At 38.9% G+C, this 20,315-nt stretch overlaps 1 protein-coding gene across 3 annotated transcripts in view; it reads left to right on the top strand.

The window, feature by feature from the left end:
- Positions 1 to 20,315, top strand: part of OXR1 (oxidation resistance 1) — a 523,168-nt gene that overhangs the window by 255,517 nt on the left and 247,336 nt on the right. For all 3 annotated transcript variants that reach the window (XM_047783424.1, XM_047783423.1, XM_047783425.1), the window contains exon 3: positions 4,967 to 5,163. In XM_047783424.1, the coding sequence (XP_047639380.1) occupies positions 4,967 to 5,163 (197 nt within the window). The remainder of the gene's footprint in view (positions 1 to 4,966; positions 5,164 to 20,315) is intronic.

Genomic DNA, 20,315 nt, shown 5'->3' with positions numbered 1-20,315 from the left:
GCCATCGCATGCAATTTGCCTAACTTGGAGATACAGCCTTCAAACTAATTTCAACGAAGCAACCAGAGCGATTCTTCTAAAATAGAGTCATCACACCATGCCTCCTTTGTTCAGACACTCTCATTCTCTAAGGGTCTCATTCTCTAATGACCTTGAATCTCTATGTAATCTGTCCTCTTTCCCCTGTATCCCAGCAGCATCTTGTTGACCTCATCCCCTCCTTCTCTTCCCCTCTCTTTCTCTGCTCTGGCTGCTTTGTTCCTTTAACGCACAACAAACATGTTCCCCATTTTCTGAAATGCTGCTTCCCAAATATGCTCATGATTCCCTCCTTCAGGTCTCTTTCCAAAAGTCTGATGGTCCAAGAGCCCTACCTTGGCCCTCTCCTTTATGTAGTAGTATCACGTACACCTCTATTCCCTATCATTTTTATTCTACATTATTTAATTCCACAGCACTTCTTGCCACTTCTCCTTTATGTAATATACGTATGTACACCTCTATTCTCTATAATTTTTATTCTACTTTAACTCCACAGCACTTTTGGCCACTTGATTTGTTATATATTGCTTTGTTTATTTACTTATTACTTGTCTCCCTCCATAAGCATGAAGATTCCATGGTGGCAGATATCTTGCCCCTTTTGTTCACTGTGTCTCCCTGGTGCCCAGAGTAGAACCTGATACAGAGAAGCCATTCAAGGAACACATGAATGATCTCTTTCAGTTCATGAAAATCAGGGGGATGACTATGGGCAAGACCTGTCCCCAGTGAGGAAAGGATATTTCTTTTCTTTTTCTTGAATAAAAGAAAATTGATTTCTAAAAAACACATACATTTTTATGTCCATCAGTAATATCAGTGGTCTGAGATGGGTCTGCTTACTTGCCAGCAGACTTGTCAATCACACATAGTGTGAAATCTGAGGGTTTTTTTTTTTAATTTAATTTTTTTTGGTCTTTTGTCTTTTTTTAGAGCCACACCATGGCATATGAAGGTTCCCAAGTTGGGGTTGATTGGAGCTGCAGCCTAAGCCAGAGCCATAGCAACACGGGATCTGAGCCATATCTGCAACCTACACCACAGCTCACGGCAATGCCAGAGACCCTTAACCCTCTGAGCGGGGCCAGAGATCAAACCCTCATCCTCATGGATACTAGTTGGGTTTGTTAACATGACAGGAACTCCATAATTTTTAAAAAATTTTTAATTATAGCTGATTTATAATGTTCTGTCAATTTGGGCTCTGCAGCAAAGTGACCCAGCTACACATATTTATACATTATTTTTCTCATATGATCTTCTTTCATTTTCCATCACAAGTGATTGGATATAGTTCCCTGTGCTATGCAGCAGGACCTCCTTGCTAATCCATGCCAAGTTTGCACCTACTAACCCCAAACTCCCAGTCCATCCCAATCCCTCCCTGTCCCCTTTGGCAACAAGAAGTCTCTTCTCCAAGTCCATGAGTTTGTTTCTTTTCTGTAGATAGGTTCATGTGTACCATATACTAGATTCTAGATATAAGTGATATCATACAGTATTTGTCTTTCTCTTTCTGACTGACTTCACTTAGTATGAGAATCTCTAGTTCCATCCACATTGCTGCAAATAGTATTATTTTGTTCTTTTTTGTGGATGAGCAGTCTACAAGCCATATATACAATATATTGTGTACATGTACCACATCGTCTTATTCCATTTATCTGTTGATGGACATTTAGGTTATCTTCCATCTCTTGGCTATTGTGGATAGTGCTGTGATAAACATAGGGGTAGATGTAACTTTCTGAAGGAACGTTTTGTCCAGATATATTCCCAGGAGGAGGATTGCTGGGTCATGTGATAGTTCTATATTTAGTTTTCTGAGCTACTTCCATACTGTTTTCCATATGGTTATACCAGTTTGCATTCCTACCAACAGTGATGGAAGGTTCTGTTTTCTCCACACCCTCTCCAGCATTTGTTATTTGTAGACTTATTAATGATATCCATTCTGACTGGTGTGAGATGATACCTCGTTGTATTTTTGACTTGTATTTTTCTAATAATTAGTGATGTTGAACATTTTTTTCATGTGCCTATTGGCCATCCATATATCTTCCTTCTTTGGAGGAATGTCTATTTAGGTCTTGCGCCCATTTTTCAATTGTGTTTTTTGTTTTTTGGCTGTTAAGTTGTATGAGTTGTTTGAAAGGATACTTACTTAGATCCATTCTACTCTGGCCATCTTTGGGCAACTAGAGGCCAAGAATTTCCTTCTCTTTTTTTCTTACTGTCACCTTTTTGTAGCAGGTAGCCTTTCAGTCACTGTATGTAATCTTCATTGTAAATGAATAAGTTAAAAATGCATTCAAATTTTGATTGGAAACTTTTTATTGGAGCTTGTTATATACTCCGAAAAGATGCAGAAATCATAGATTGTTAGATTTTCACTAAGTACGTCCCGATACCCAGAATCCAGATCAAGAAACAAAACAGTACCAGAATCCCAGAAAGCCCTTCATGTCTCTATTAATGTAATAACTTCCCCAAAGTTTTCCTACCCATGCTTTTATATCAGAGGTAGTTTTGCTTCTATTTGGACTTCATATAAATGGAATCATATAGTATGTACTTTTCTATATGTGTCTCCCTTTGCTCAACATTATTTTTATGAAAGCCATCCATGTTGCAAGTAGCTCTAGTTCATTCATTTCTGTTGCTATATAAAACTCCAATTTCAAAGTATCATCACAACTCATTTACCCATTTATACTGTTGGTAAGACCTTTGGGATAATTTTGATATGTGTGTATTACAGAAAGTCCTATGAATATTCTTGACTCAGTCTTTTGGTGAACATGTCTTTATTTGTGTAGGATAAATACTAAGAATAAAATTGATGAGTCAAAAGATGCATGCCTTCAGCTAAGCGGATAATACCAGACCTTTGCCCAAAGTGGTCTCCAGCATCGTGTCCCAGAGTTCCAATTGCTCATCTCCACACTTGATGTCATGTCTGACATTTTAGCCATTCTGGTTGGTCTGTTATGAACACAGTGTGGTGTTATTCATTTTCATTTCCCATGACCAGCTCCGTGGAACACTTTTTAATGAATTTGTTTGCAATTTGGATAAAGAGAGTCAATTTTCATAAATATTAAGTAGGTAGCATAGGTGGTATGTGACTATGGCAGCTATCATATGGGTGATAATTAAATGACTAAAATTTAGTAAACACTTCTTTCATTAAAGAATTTCTGCTAATTTACGTATTCTATTCCTTTAGCAAAGCTTTTGCTCTGGAAAATTCAATTTAATAGAAGGTTATTGAGAGTTCCTGATGAAAGAGCCCCTCTACAGAGTGGTCTAAGGCTACCAAGATCCATATCATAGAAAACTTCCCAGAGGAGACCACCCTCTAAGCTGAGTCTAGAAGCAGGAGCAGGGTCTCACACTGGGGCAGAATGTGGAGGTGAATGTATTGGAAAAGCTTGAAAAAAACCTGGAGGTGTGAAGGCCTATGAAACATCTAGGAAATTTCTAGCAAATGTGCAGTTGTGATGACCATAACTGATAAAACTGCCAACTTGTTTTCTGTAGGGAATTATGACTTCAAAAATGACTGGGGAAATAACTATTAAAAAAATAACAATAATAAAGTCAAAAAAAAGAAAAATGACACTTGAGAGTTCCCGTCGTGGCTCAGTGGTTAACAAACCTAACGAGTATCCATAAGGATGCAGGTTTGATCCCTGGCCTTGCTTAGTGGGTTAAGAATCTGGCATTGCTGTGAGCTGTGGTGTAGGTTGCAGATGCGGCTCAGATCCTGAGTTGCTGTGGGTGTGGTGTAGGCCAGCGGCTTCAGTTCTGATTAGACCTCTATCCTAGGAACCTCCAAATGTCATGGGTGTGGCCCTAAAAAGACCAAAAAAAAAAAAATTAACATTGGCCTCCAGAACTACCAAGGGTCAGGAGTAAATTGAGATTAAGACTCACTTAACATTACACATATCAAGTTGCATGGCTTGAAGTATTTGGATTTAACTCATTTCATTTACCAGTTATTTTTACACCAAGAGAAATAATCTTTTTTTTTTTTTTAGGGCTGCACCCATGGCACATGGAGGTTCCCAGGCTAGGAGTTGAATTGGAGTTGTAGCTGCTGGTCTATGCCATAGCCACAGCAACGCCAGATCTGAGCTGCATTTGTGACCTACACCACAGCTAATAACCTCAACGCCAGAACCCACTGAGTGAAGCCAGAGATCGAACCTTCATCCTCATAGATACTAGTCAGCTGCATTTCCACTGAGCCATGATGACGGAAACGCCCAAGAGAAACAATCTTGTATTTGAGTGGGGAAATGTTTTATGGATAGCCTTTTGCTTTCCACGTTAGGCCTGATATCAGCTCTCTCTGAAATGTAGGAGTGAGCAGTACGTTTATTGCCATTGAGGGTATCTAGAGAAACAGTATAAACTCTATAATTTTTCCAGCTGAGATGCTATTACTGATGAAACAGAAAAGCACTGGCAGCCTTTAGTTATACCAGTAAGCGTTTCATTAATCTTTTCTGGGTTGCAATTATTTATTTCTAACTAACGTTTTACTGTAGCATTAAAAAAATACTCTTTTCAAAATGAAAAGCAGTAGCCAAATGCATTGTCTTTGTCTGAAGCCGCATTTTAGTTTGCTCTTTGAAAAATAAAAGTCCTTTTATCACCGTAACCTTTTAAGATATTTTAGTGAAACTTTTCAAAATGATTAGAAGATTTTTCCCCCCACTAATTTCAAAACATTCGAAGAATTAAAAATACTGTAGGGAAGGCCTATAATTTCTGAATAAACTTTGTTCTATTTCAAGGCCAAATATAACTCATTTGTTGAAAAAAAAAATTGTGGTGGTGATCAGTGTGAAAAGAGTGTGTCCCTCTGTCTCCGGAGTCAGTAATTACAACATGTGATATTCTTTACCTGTAGGTTGAAGAAGAAGTCCCAGTCGGTGGATATTACTGCTCCAGGGTTCAACCCTTTGGCTGGTGCAGGAAAGCAAATGCCACAAGCCAGTAAGCCTCCTGCACCCAAGACACCCATCATTGAAGAAGAACAGAATAACGCAGCAAATTCCCAGAAGCATCCTTCCCGGAGGAGTGAACTGAAGAGGTTCTACACCATTGGTGAGTACCACACTTTATGTAAGTGAATAGAGGGGGTCTATTTAAACAGCACCATGAATGTGTGGGCCTGTGGCTAAGTGCCCCTTTGTGTGTATAACATGTACAGTCGTCCCTCAGTATCCACGGAGATGGGTTCCAGGACCCCTCAGAGATACTAAAATTCTAGGATGCTCTCAAGTCCCTTATATAGAATGGCATGGTATTCGCATATAACCCAGCACATCCTCCCATGTACGTGAAATCATCTCTAGGTTCCTTATAATACCAACTATATTGTAAGTGCTATGTAAATAGTTATAGGTGCATAGTAAATTCAAGTTTTGTCTTTTGGAACTTTCTGAGTTTCCTCTCCAAATATTTTCAGCCCTCGTTTGAATGTATGGATGCAGAACCCAAGGATACAGAGGGCCAACTGTTTATCTTTATCCTGGTTTATGTGGACATTTTCTCATATAGTCTGAACATAAAGTTGGAAAATACTGAAAACCTTCAGCAAAGTTAAGTAAGAAAAAAAAAAAAAAGAAAGCAGACTTGAGGACCTTTTCTGTTCTGCCTCAGAGAAATAAATTGTATATGGTTTTCCAAGTTTTACGCTTTATGTGCTATTTTCTTTTTGGTCAGCCTTTAGGCAGCACAGTTTGTTTTTGGTTTGGGGTTTCTCTTCTTTTCCTTTTTCCCTCCAGGCTCTCAAGTCTCTGACCCTGTTCTGTCAGGTCCTTGAGACAGTGGATGATGTTAGCCAGTAACTAATGAAGCCACTAAGAAACTAGAAAATTACTGCCTTCTGAGGAAGGACAGATTGCGCTGTAGGTCTGTTTTCATCTTGCACATTGCTTCACAGTGGAAAGACTGACACACATCCAGATCTCACTGCATGGCAGGGTGGTAGGCTGTGGATAGAGTTGGGCAGGCATTATGCTCTTTTCCCCAGGTAGGATAATATCCTATAATTTTGAACTTTAACATGTAATTGGAGTGTTAGAGGTAATCAATCCAAGTAAGTTGAATTACCAACATTTATGTACCAATATCTTTCATTATGTCTTTGACCTTGATTTTTAACTGACAGGAACAATTTTTAGTGTTTTGGTGTATTTGAGACAGAAGATGTGAAACACATATATGGGAGAGGGTCATGCTTAGGGGAGATGAAGTTTGAGAGATAATGGATGCTCTTGTGTTGTTTCTTGTTTCATGGGGGAGATTTGGTCATCACCAAAAGCCCTCCTTGTCGACACTGGCTTAATGGCTTTACCAAAGTTACATCAAAGGGGTCATATTTTACTTGCTGTCCAACACCCCCACCACCCCAGTAGGGGATGTTTGGAATTTTTTTCTCAGATGTTTTTGTGTCTCTATCTAGAAATGTCATCAGACCAGATTTCTAGTTCTGATCTCCACACCAATTTTCTGCATGTCTTTGTACAGCCATTCTCCTGTGTCTTTGGGTTAAATTACTTCCTTCAAACGTGAAGAGATGCCTCCGGGTATGCCTTCTAGTATTTCAAGGTTTGACTCCTGAAGCCATGCTTTCTCTTCTTGCTGTTTTATGTCTTCCTGTACCCCTCTCAGATTTCCTCTTTCTAGAGGAAGACATTCAAGTCTCATTTTTCAGTAGGCAGCAGACTTGGTGTCTTTGAGGATGTCTATGGTCAGGTGGAATGCAAATTTTTACAAGAGAGTGAAGACAGGCACATATTTCCATTGCAATAGCAGTTTTAAAAATCAATCAATTGAAAAGCCTCTGATGTTTACATAACTGCCTCTCCATTTTCCAATGTCCTCTCCTCTCATCCTTCAACATGTGTGCCACCATCTATTACTTTTCTGATTTATTACATGGCTAAGAAGACAGTATTTCGCCTTCAGAAAACCAAGTTTATTGTACAAACTCAGTATTTCTTAAAGTTGAGAACATGAGAGTGGAACATTGACCAACTTGGCCAAAGCAAATAAAGAACTACATCTGAAGAACAGAAGAAGTCTGAATGGTGTTTGGATTACAGAAGGATGAACTATAAGTTCTTTTAAATTGTCCTGTTACTAGTGAATGTTTAATTATTGTACTTGCAGCTATTTGATTTGTAATCAGTGCCTGTGGCATGTCTGTTTGTTGAAATAGACACGTGAATTGTCAAGTGTCCTCTGATGGTATAATCCTTCTACTAATTTTAACCTGGGGACATTTTCAAGGCTGAAATATTAGCAACTGTTAATCGCCTATATTGAAAGATCACTTCACAGAACAAATCTATTTTAGTATCCCTTAGTAAATGTCTTGGTAATCCTTTTTTTCTATCTTAGTTGATCCTCACAATTCTTATAAGTACTAAATTCTCTATTTTAATAAGTGAGGGATAGAACCCTAAAGAAATTAAAGAAAAACTGTGAGCAGGAGTTAGCAGACTCTGCAAGTGAAATTAACCTTCTCATGACATTTTAGAGTCAGCCTTCTATGTCACACAGGAGGATGCCATCCCCCTCTACACAGAGGTGAGTCAGAGGAGTTCCTGTGTGTAATGCAGTGGAATGATATTTTTACTGCAACTCCCAGATAGTCTACCTTAAGGAAACCATACCAACTAACCCATCCAAGGGCCAGTATACCTTTTCATTTAAAGGTATGCTTTCAAGGTCTTGATTTATGGCTCACACAGCTGGAAAAGCCTGGGAGCCCTCTTGTGGCAGAGTTAAGTACTACAATTAAATTTAGCATAGAAGTGCAGTACTGTATTTAAAGTGGTTTACTAAAATTCAAGCCATCATTCTGGGAATCAGAGAATTTTTTTACATTAAAAAAAGAACTAGAAAGTTTTGGTTTTATTTAAATGTCGCTTATTGGCTAATAGGCGGCTGCATCAACTTCTCTAGAAACTGCTTTTGATCTCACAGCTTTTATTCCTTGTGAGTTTATGTATGGATGTACTACTTGTTGAAAGAACTCTAGGAAAGAGAAATTATTGCCTCCTTGTGTAGATGATAGATTCAGATCCTTAATTTTTCCTAATAACAGAAACATATTAAGCCTATTGTAGCAGTAAAAAAAAATGGGACAGAATATACTCATGGTTTTTTTATAGGAGAAAAATCCATCTTATGAGAAATATAATACAATTTCATTGTTTTAAAATAAGAAGGGGGAAATCTATCCTCTACCAATATGAGATATATGAGTCTTCAGGTAAAGTAAAAGGAATGTAATTACTGTATCAGGACTGTAGCTAAAGAAATTTTTTCTTTTTTTATATATAATGATTTTTATTTTTTTCCGTTGTGGCTGGCTTACAGTGTTCTGTCAATTTTCTATCGTACAGCATGGTGACCCAGTTACACATACATATATACGTTCTTTTTTCCCACATTACCATGCTCCATCATAGTGACTAGATAGAGTTCCCAGTGCTACACAGCAGGATCTCATTGCTAATCCATTCCAAAGGCAATAGTTTGCATCTATTAACCCTAAGCTCCCAATCCATCCTGCTCCCTCCTCCTTCCCCTTGACAACCATGAGTCTATTCTCCAAGTCCATGATTTTCTTTTCTGTGGAAAGGTTCCTTTGTGCCCTATATTAGATTCCAGATATAAGTGATATCATATGCTATTTGTCTTTCTCTTTCTGACTTATTTTACTCAGTATGAGAGTCTCTAGTTCCATCCATGTTGCTGCAAATGGCATGCTTTTGTTCTTTTTTATGGCTGAGTAGTATTCCATTGTGTATATATACCACATCTTCCTAATCCAATCATCTGTCGATGGACATTTGGGTTGTTCCCATGTCTTGGCTATTGTGAATAGACCTGCAGTGAACATGTGGGTGCATGTGTCTTTTTCAAGGAAATTTTTGTCCAGATATATGCCCAAGAGTAGGATTGCTGGGTCATGTGGTAGTTCCATGTGTAGTTTTCTAAGGTTCCTCCATACTGTTCTCCATAGTGGTTGTACCAGCTTACATTCCCACCAACAGTGCCGCGGGGTTCCCTTTTCTCCACATCCCCTCCAGCACTTGTTATTTGTGGACTTATTAATGATGGCTGTTGTGACTGGTGTGAGGGGGTATCTTGCAGTAGTTTTGATTTGCATTTCACTAATAATCAGTGATGTTTAGCCTTTTTTAATGTGTTGGCCATCTGTATATCTTCTTTGGAGACATGTCTATTCAGGTCTTTTGCCCATTTTTCCATTACTTGTTGGCTTTTTTGCTAATGATTTATGTAAGTTGTTTTTATATTTTAGAGATTAAGCCCTTGTCAGTTCATCATCTGAAACTATTTCCTCCCATGCTGTAAGCTGTCTTTTTGTTTTCTTTTTGGTTTCCTTTGCTGTGCAAAAGCTTGTCAGTTTGATTATGTCCTCTGGGCTTATTTTTGCTCTTATTTCTGTTGCTTTGGGAGACTGACCTGAGAAAACATTTCTAAGGTTGATGTCAGAGAATGTTTTGCCTATATTCTCTTCCAGGAGTTTGATGGTATCTTGTCTTACATTTAAGTCTTTAAGCCATTTTGAGTTTATTCTTCTGCATGTTGTGAGGATGTGTTCTATTCATTGATTTGCATGCAGCTGTCCAGGTTTCCCAGCAATGCTTGCTGAAAAGACTGTCTTTTTCCCATTCTATGTTCTTGCCTCCTTTGTCATAGATTAATTAATTGACCATATGTGTCTGGGTTTATTTCTGGGTTCTCTATGTCTGTTTTGGTACCAGTGCCACACTGTGTTGATGACTGCGGTTTTGTAATATTGCCTGAAGTCTGGGAGAGTTATGTCTCCTACTTGGTTTTTGTTTCTCAATATTGCTTTGGCAATTCTGGGTCCTTTGTGATTCCATATAAATTTTCAGATTGTTTGTTCTGGTTCTGCAAAAAATGTCATGGGTAATTTGATAGGGATTGCATAGAATCTGTCCAGTTTTACCAGCATCACTTGCTAATGAGACTTTTTCCCACTTTATATTCTTGAATCCTTTGTCAAAGATTGATTAGTTAGCCATATGTGTCTGGATTTATTTCTGGGTTCTCTAAACTGTTCCACTGGTCTCTAGCTCTTTTTTCTTGTACCAGTACCACACTGTCTTGATTACCGTAGCTTTGTAATACTGTCTGAAGCCTAGGAGAGTTATGGCACCTTCTTGGTTTTTGTTCCTCAGGATTGTTTTGGCAATTCTGGGTCTTTTGTGGTTTCATATAAATTTTTGGATTACTTATTCTAGTTCTGTGAAAAATGTCAAGGGTCATTTGATTGGGATCACATTAAATCTGTAGATTGCTTTGGGTAGCATGGCCATTTTTACACTATTAATTCCTCCAATCCAGGAGCATGGAATATCTTTCCACTTCTTTGCATCCTCTTTGATTTCCTTCATTAATGTTTTATAGTTCTCAGCATATAAGTTTTTCACCTCCTCGGTTTATTCCTAGGTATTTAATTGGGGGAGTGTGATCTTAAAAGGTATTATATTTTATTTTCCTTTTTCTAATATTTCATTGTTAGTATACAGAATGCAACCGATTTCTGAATGTTAATCTTGTATCCTACTACTTTGCTGAATTCATTGATCAGTTTGAGTAGTTTTTGTGTGGAGTCCTTAGGGTTTTCTGTATATATAGTATCATGTCATGTGCATGCAGTGACAGTTTTACCTCTTCTCTTCCTATTTGGATGCCTTTTATTTCTTTTCTTTGTGGCTAGTACTTCCAATACTCTGGTGAATAACAGTGGTAAGAGTGGGCATCCTTGTCTTGCTCCAGATTTTAGTGGGAAGGCTTTCAGCTTTTCTCCATTGAGTATTAAATTGGCAGTGAGTTTGTCATAAAAGGCCTTTATTATGTTAAGGTATGTTCCCTCTATACCTACTTTGGTAAGAGTTTTTATCATGAATGGATGTTGGACTTTGTCAGATGCTTTTTCTGTATCTATTGAGATGATCAGGTGGCTTTTTACTTTTCTTTTGTTAATGTGGTGTATGATGTTGATTGATTTGCATATGTGGAACTATCTTTGTGAAATTGGGATGAATCCCACCTGGTCGTGGTATATGATCTTTTTTATATGTTGTTAGATTTGGTTGGCTAAAATTTTGTTGAGAATTTTTGCATCTATATTCATCAAAGATATTGGCTATAGTTTTCTTTTTTGCTGTTATCTTTGTCTGGTTTTGGAATTAGGGTGATGATGATATCATAGAATGTCTTTGGGAGTGTTCCTTCTTCTGCACCCTTTTGAAAAAGTTTAAGGAGGGTGGGTATAATTCCTCTTTGTATGTTTGGTAGAATTCACCTGTGAAGCAAAATGGCTTTTTCTACCATGCTTCTGTCACTAACTGTGTAATCTTACATGGTTATTTACCATCACTTGACCTTAACTTTCTCATCTGTGCAGTGATATATTTAGGCCAAATAAGACTTTCTGAGTATTTTTCTCTCTTGCTCTATTTTTTTTTTCATACAGTAGACCATATGATGTACTGTATCCATTTTCTATTGTGATGAAATAAATTACCACAAACTTAGCTGTTTAAAGCAACATCCATTTATCAACTCACAGTTGTGTAGGTCAGAAACCCAACATAGCATCACAAGGTTCTCTGCTCAGGGTATCTGTGAGGCTGAAGTCAAGGTGTTAGCTGGGCAAGTTTTCCTCTGGAGGTTGGTTCAACTAAGGGAAGACATAGTGTGAGTTCCCATTGTGGCTCAGTGGTAGTGAACTTGACTAGGATCCATGAGGACACGGGTTCAATCCCTGGGCTCACTCAGTGGGTTAAGGACCCAACATTGCCATGAGCTGTGGTGTAGATCACAGTCACAGCTTGGATCCTAAGTTGCTGTGACTGTGGTCTAGGCTGGCAGCTATAGCTCTGATTCAGCCCTTAGCCTGGGAACTCCCATGTGCCATGGGTGCAGCCCAGAAAGAAAGAAAGAAAGAGAGAAAGAAAGAAAGAAAGACCTGCTTTCTTCTCATTCCTTTTGTTGGCATAATTTAGTTCCTTGCAGTTGTACAACTGAGGTCCCAATTTCCTTGTTGACTGTCAGCTGGGGCTCACTCTTAAATTTTAGGGGCCACTCTCTTTCCTTGCCTTGTAGCTGCTTCCATCTTCAAACCAGTAACTACAGGTCAGATTCTTCTAGTCTGAATCTCTGGCTTCCTCTCCTGGGGCTAGCCAAGAAAGCTCTCTGCTTATGTAAACGGCTTATGTAATTAGGTCAAGGCCACCCTGATGATCTCTCTGTTTTAAAGTCAACAAAACCTAATCTTGGGGAGTTCCCATTGTGGCTCAACAGGTTAAGACCCCGACTAGTCTCCAAGAAGATACGGTTTGATCCCTGGCCTCACTCAGTGGGTTAAGGATCCGGCACTCCTGCAAGTTGCATTGAAGGCTGCAGATGTGGCTCGGCTTTGGCATTGCTATGACTGCAGTGTAGGCCACCAGCTGCAGCTTTGATTCATTCTCTAGCCTGGGAACTTCCATATGCCACAGGCATGGCCCTAAAAAGAAAAAAAAAAACAACAAAAAAAACCTGATCATGGGAGTCACATCCATGATATTCATAAGCCTGGGGATTACACAGGTGTGTACATTGGAGGGGAGGAGGATCCTGGGGACCGTCTTAGAATTCTGCCGAACGCATTTCACACCACGTATGCAGGGCACAGTCAACCGAAACACAGTGGGAAAACAATTTCCTAAAAGCATTTCCTTTACTCTCCATTCTGATCGTTATTTTCATTTTTTAAATGCAGTAAATTGATTGCATGGTCTATAGTTGTGACCTATACCGGACTAGATATTTGAAGTCCTTTCAGATACCTTAAAATTCTATTACTATTATGATTATTTTTTGTCTTTTTATGGCCACACCCATGGCATATGGAGATTCCCAGGCTAGGGGTCGAACTGGAGCTGTAGCTGCCAGCCTACACCACAGCCACAGCAACACCAGATCCGAGCTGCATCGGCAACCTACACCACAGGTCACAGCAATGCCGGATCCTTAATTCCTGAGCAAAGCCACGGATTGAACCCGCCACCTCATGGTTCCTAGTCGGATTCGTTTCTGCTGCGCCAGAATGGGAACTCCTTAAAATTCTATTATTATTTTAAAATAAAAGTGTTCATTAGAACTAGAGTAATATAACATTAAATACACGGGCTAGCTCTGATGCCTACACAGATGAAAACAGAATAGAATTGTTCCCTACTCCAGTGTGTCTTTGTGATCAATAGAACTACTTGAGTTTGACAGTGTATCCTTGTATCCTTCAAAATCATAGTCTCTACTTAAAGGTGGAAGATGAAACCCAAAAGTAGACTCAGCTATTGTTAATACCCCATGTATTCTCTACCTGTAAGTCAGAGAACTACGTATAAGGACTCCTGAACCAGTGTGAAGTAGGCGAAGAGGTAATGAAGACGACTGGGCACACAGGGTCCAGTTACTGCCTACAACCTGTTACTGCCTAAGCCTTGCTTGTACAATCCATGTAATACTTGTTTCTTGATTCAGACTCTAAAGCCAAAGTCCACATGTCTCTCTTTAGCATCTGTGACCATTAGTAAGAGGTACCGGTGTCTTTCCATTCTGAGATTTTTTTTTCCCTTTGACCGTTAGGGAGTGGGACAGCTCTGGAATAGATGTCCCCATAATGAGAGTCATTCAGTGACACACCAAATGCTGATTGGTTTCCCCATCAGACCCTGCTGTGGGAAGGCCTCCTGGAAGATGCTGCTCAGAATAGAAAGAAGGGTAATAAAGACAGCCTTGCTTTTGAGGTGGTTACCATGTATGTGGGGGGAAAAGGAGCGCCTGCTGGAGGAATCACACCAGACTGTAAAGACACTTGGAGGCTCTTTATCGGTGACATAGATCCAGTCACCCTTCACCGCCCTCTGTCCTCCCTGCTTATCAGCTCCCTTGGCATCTGTCACTTAGGCATCTTCCTTACCTTCTTGTGTTGGCATATCTGTTTCCATACCCAGTCTCATTCTTATGGGTGGGGAAATATGCTGTTAATTTCATGAATCCCAGCACTTAGTACAGTGTGAGGCGCACAGTAAGTGCTAAGTAAATGTTGAAGGTGGGAAAGGGGAGGGGGAGAGGGAGCTGGTGGAGGTGGAGGTGATGAATCTTGCCCTTCTGGGTGGAGGAGGAAAGAGGAGATCTGAGAGTTCAGTTTAAGGAAGAGCTGGGAAGACTTTAGGACATTAGAGAAGGGTTGGACCCCCTGCTGGGGAAACCAGTGAATAAGATCATACAACCTTTACATCTGTTAGAAGATAAAAAGGTTTCAGTTTGCAAAGCCCTCTTTTTTCTTTTTTGTCTTTTTAGGGCCACACCCATGCCATATGGAAGTTCCCACAGGTTAGGGGTCAAATTGGATCCGTAGCTGTCGGCCGCAGCCACAGCCACAGCAGTGCCAAAGCTGAGCTGCGTCTGTGACCTACACCACAGCTCATGACAATGCTGGATTCTTAACCCACTGAGTAAGGCCAGGGATCGAACCCATGTCCTCATGGATCCTAGTCAGGTTCGTTAACCACTGAGCCATGAAAGGAACTCCAAAAGCCCTCTTTTTAAATTTATTTTTATCGAAGTATAATTGATTTACAGTGTTGTGATAGTTTCTTGATTTATTATAGGATATTTAATATAGTTTCCTGTGCTATACAGTAGGACCTTGTTTATACTATTTTATATATATAGTAGTATGCATGTATTCATCTCGAATTCCCAGTTCATTCCCCCCTTTCCACTTTGGTAACTATAAGTGTGTCTTCTATGTCTATGACTCTCTGTTTTGTATATAAGTTCACTTGTATCATTTTTTTAGATTTTACATATAAGTGATAACATATAATATTTGTCTTCCTTTGACTTCACTTGGTAATAATTTCTAGATCCATCCATGTTGCTGCAAATGGCATTATTTCATTTTTTATGAATATCCCATTGTACATATATACGGCATCTTCTTTATCCTTTCGTAAGTCTGTGGACATGCAGGTTGCTTCCATGTCTGGGCTATTATCAATAGTACTGAAAAAAATAGCACTGTGAAGATAACATACATTAGGATCCGTGTATCTTTTCAAAATAGAGTTTTCGCCTTTTCCAGATATATGTCCAGGAGTGGGATTGCTAAATCACATGGTAGCTCTATTTTTAGTTTTTAAGGAATCTCCATACTCTTTTCCCTAGTGGCTGAACCAGTTTACATTCCCACCAACAGTGGAGGAGGGTTCTACTTTCTCCACACCCCCTCCAGCACACATTGTTTGTAGACTTTTTGATGATGGCTGTTCTGACTGGTGTGAGGTGATAACCTCATTGCAGTTTTGTTTTGCATTTACTTAATAGTTAGCAATGTTGAGCATCTTTTCATGTGCCTATTGGCCATCTGTATGACTTCTTTGGAGAAATGTCTGTTAGTCTTTTGCCCATTTTTTGATTGGGCTGTTAGTTTTTTTGATATTGAGTTGTGTCAGCTGTTTGTGTATTTTAGAAATTAAGCCCTTGTTAGTTGCAGCATTTGCAAATATTTTCTCCCATTCCTTAGGTTGTCTTTTTGTTTTGTTTCTGGTTTCCTTTGCTGTGCAAAAGCTTGTAAGTTTGATTAGATCTCATTTGTTTACTTTTGCTTTTATTTGTTTTGCCTTGGGAAACTGACCTAAGAAAACATTTCTACGGTTTTATGTCAGAGAATATTTTGCCTGTGTTCTCTTCTAGGAGTTTTACGGTGTCATCTCTAATACCTAAGTCAGCAAAGCCCTCTTTTATTACTTATGCTATGTCAATACTCTCTACAGGTTCATGGAAAAGGCAGAAAAGGATTGAATTTAGTCTTCTCAGGTTCCTGGCTCAGCAGGGCTTCCTAACAGGGCCAGTAAGGGGGCTCCTTGGCTAACAGGTGTCTGGAAAATACTTCTAGAACATTCCTTCAGTTGAGACCTGTCTTTCAAGTCCTCACATGGTCAAGTGAACTGACAACCAGCTCACCTTTTTTAATCTCCTGTTTGCCCTCAGGCATCAGCCTCTTTTTGTCCCTTCTGCAGTCATTTCACTGTACCACCTTCTCATTGTGGAACACCATCTGTGATGAATCAATCGGTGTTCTCTACACGTTGGTTATAGTCAGATGAACAAATTCAAGTTTACTTGGGGGGGATCTATTTACTCAAACTTTTATATATATGAAAATATGTTCATTTATTAGCCTATTCACTTATTAAATAAATATTTATTGAATGCCTACTACATGCCAGGCCTTATTCAAAGTGTCACTAATACAAGAGTAAATAAGGCCAAGTCCAGGCTCTTAGGTGCTTATATTCTAGCGGGAAAAACACGCTATAAATCAACATTTGGATATTTAACACATTGACAAGAAATAGTAAGTTTTTAAAGGACATCAAGCAGGAGGAAAGTGATAGAAAAGTTACCCTGTAAAATGCGTTTAAATCTTACACACTGTTTTTTTTTTTTCTTTATCTTACACAGTTTCTGTAAACATTGTCACAGATAAATTATACAGTTATGAGAAATCAATTAGGGTGGTTTCAATTACAGGACATTCGATATATTAATACTAGATATTTCAAAGAGTTGTTTTTCACTTGGCACAAAATTGGTTTATGGAAAGACTAATGGAATTGATATTTGCAGCATGAGGAAGAAAATGGTTGTGGGAGAATTTAATGATATTCAAGCTTCCCAGCATTGTTTTAAAGAGGAGATGCCCATATGTTCTTCATTTCTGACAAGGAAAGTTGTAGCAAAGAATACTGAAATTAAATATTGGAGGAATGTAACAAATTTGAGCATATGTTGCTGGAAGGTTTGGGTTTTTTTTGTTGTTGTTTTTGTTTTGTTTTGGTTTTTTTTTTTTTTTTTTTTTTTTTTCTGAAGTACAGCTGTTACTTCTTTAGACTGGTTTAGGCATCAGCTTGCCTGGAAAAGTGCTAAGATCAGCTCTCAGAGATCCTAAACGGCTGTGATCAGTGGCAGGGAGGCCGAAGGGTAGTCACTCCATCCATCCTGGTTACTAAGCTCCTTCTTTTGTTCAGAGCTGGTGGATCAATGGTGAGGAACTTGACCTCTGTAATGTCTGATGTCTAAGTTAGAATTCCATTCCCACTGCTAATTATGTGACTGTAAACAAGAGGCTTAGAATCTCAAATCATGAGGATCGAACCCGCAACCTCATGATTCCTAGTTGGATTCGTTTCCACTGTGCCACAACAGGAACTCTGATTTCAAAGCATTTTAATATATGCATAGTCAGCTTTATAGGTGACAAACAAATATGTGTTGAATTTGATGACTGCTTATGACATTCCTAAAGGCTGAGTGGGATGCTTGTTATGGCCACTGTGTAGCATTCTGTGGAATTAAGTCTCTGCATGTTGAATGACTTATTCATGATCACACTGGAAATAATGGCAATGCTAAAAACAAAACAAACAAAAAAACCTAAGTAGACTTATAACTAACAAGCTTATTTATCTTATTCTGTTAAAGTGACCATCTTTCCCTTCTTTTCTCCCATCCTTCTTTCTTTCCTTCTTTCCATCTGCCTTTCTCTCTTCCTTTTCTCACTTCTTTCCTTGTATTAAAATGGACTGCATTTTGTGAAATGATAGCATGGTATATGTATTGCTTTGGCAGAATTTTTTTTAATAAGGTGTGTTATTTTTAAATCTCCTTGCTTGTCAAAATTGAGTTAGGAAATGTCCCCAAAATATTCTTTTGAAATATTACTCTTCTGTGAAATTTAAAAACCTGAAATCTGGAATTTCTGTTGTGGCTCAGCGGGTTATGAAACCAATTGGTATCCATGAGGATGCGGATTCGATCCCTGACCTTGCTCATTGAGTTAAGGATCTGGCATTGCCATGAGATGCACTGTAGGTCTCAGACATAACTCAGATCTGGCATTGCTGTGGCTGTGGCATAGACAAGCAGCTGTAGCTCTGATTCGACCCCTAGATGGGAACTTCCATATGCCACAGGTGTGGCCCTAAAATGAATAAATGAAAATAAATCTGAGAAGTTCCTGTTGTGGCTCTGTGTTAACGAATCCAACTAGGAACCATGAGGTTGCGGGTTTGATCCCTGGCCTTGCTCAGTGGGTTCAGGATCTGGCGTTGCCTTGAGCCATGGTATAGGTCACAGACGCGGCTCGGATGCGGCGTTGCTGTGGCTGTGGCATTGGCCGAGGGCTACAGCTCCAATTCAACCCCTAGCCTGGGAACCTCCATATGCTGCAGATGCAGCCCTAGAAAAGACAAAAAGACAAAATAAAATAAATAAAATAAAATAAATTGAAAAAATAAATAAATCTGAAATCCACTGATCTTGTCCTGCCTGTAGAATAGAATACCTTCAACTTTCCAAACCTAATGAAGCACAGTTAAATACAAACTTATTTCTTGCTAACCCTAGGCTGCTTACATATTGAAAAGAGAGTCTACAGAATGAGGGGTTCCCTGGGAATTCTGAGTAGTTGGCATAATTAAAACAGTAATAACTAGTTTGGAAACTCTAAAAAGGGAAAAACAAGACACATATTTAACTGCTTTTTAATTGCAATACAGGCATTTTAAAATATCATCACATAACTTATAGGTCTCTCATTTTGAATCCAGACATTTTAATTATAAGAATAAAAAAGATCAACTCTAAAGTGAAAATACTGTAACAAGAGAAAGAAAAATATAACGGAAAAGACTAATCCTGCTGGAGGCGACACATCCTGCAGCATGAAACTAGGTCACCAATGAACCACAACCTTCTTTCTAAGCTAGAAGAGTCTTCATGTAAAGGCAGAAAGTCTCTCTGATTTAATCAGAAGAATCAACTTGCCATACAGGTCACTGTCTATAAGCATAGAAACTAAAATGGGCAACTGCTCTGAGGGTTCAAGTTAAATTATGTTCTTGAGAAAAACAGCTTTATTTTGAACTGAAGTTTGTTCTGACAGTTTGATGACTTCTTATATTATCTGGGTCACAAGACTATTTAAGGAAAATTATTCTTTTTGCTGAGGTTCCTTGTTACACATGGAATCTGAACTTTCCTAATTGGACCTGGGCTTTTCACAGATTTTGAAGATTGGTGCATATATAGAGGTACCTTTTCTTTTGGATGCACACTGCATTAGAATGGGCCATTTTTATTAAGATAGGAGAATTTGAAGATACTGAAAATCCAAGTTCAATTTTTTTTTTTTTTGTCTTTTTGCTATTTCTTTGGGCCACTCCCGCGGCATATGGAGGTTCCCAGGCTAGGGGTCGAATCGGAGCTGTAGCCACCAGCCTACGCCAGAGCCACAGCAACGCGGGATCCGAGCCGCGTCTGCAACCTACACCACAGCTCACGGCAACGCCGGATCGTTAACCCACTGAGCAAGGGCAGGGACGGAACCCGCAACCTCATGGTTCCTAGTGGGATTCGTTAACCACTGCGCCACGACGGGAACTCCCCAAGTTCAATTTTTTATTCACTTGTGGGATAAGCAGACCTTGGGGTTAAGTATATAAGTGTCTTTGTCTGTGTGTATCTATGTGTGAGAGGGATATCTGAATGGGTTTTTATTTAATACCATTTTTAAATTCCATTTAAAATCCACTTTAAAACATGAGGCCTAGGAAAACTCACATGAAAATGCCTTTCAAACTCCAGAATAAATACAAATGCTTTCTTCCAAGAGAAGTTAGATTTTTTTTTTTTTTTAGTAAACATTTATACAATTTTCAGTACATTTTACTAAGCAATAGTAAGTATACTGGAAAGAAGAAAACAATGTTTGTTTGATACTCCTGTAGATTGGTAGTGTTTGCAATGTGCCAGATAAGCTTGCCAGCTCTAATTTACAGTGTTATCACCATACTCTATACATTTGCCTTATTCTCTTTACCCTCGTTGGGTTACTGTTCTCTGTCAGAAGTAATCAATTCAGGATCAAGAAACGCAGCTTAATCATGGCTGTGATAAATGGATTAAAAAATGTCAATACCCCCAATGTTCCCCTGAGCCACTGGTGTTGGTTTGGTGTTTGAGTTGCTGCCTAACTTATAAGGTATTGAAAACAAATTATACCTGTCAAATTATTTAATGATTTCTAAGCAGCCTAATTAAAGTTACGCTGGTTAAAGCTGTGT

The sequence above is a fragment of the Phacochoerus africanus genome, chromosome 6, assembly GCF_016906955.1.
Source record: "Phacochoerus africanus isolate WHEZ1 chromosome 6, ROS_Pafr_v1, whole genome shotgun sequence".
Taxonomy (NCBI): Eukaryota; Metazoa; Chordata; class Mammalia; order Artiodactyla; family Suidae; genus Phacochoerus; species Phacochoerus africanus.
The sequence above is the reverse complement of the archived record's forward strand: the minus strand, read 5'-3'. Positions and strand labels throughout refer to the sequence as shown.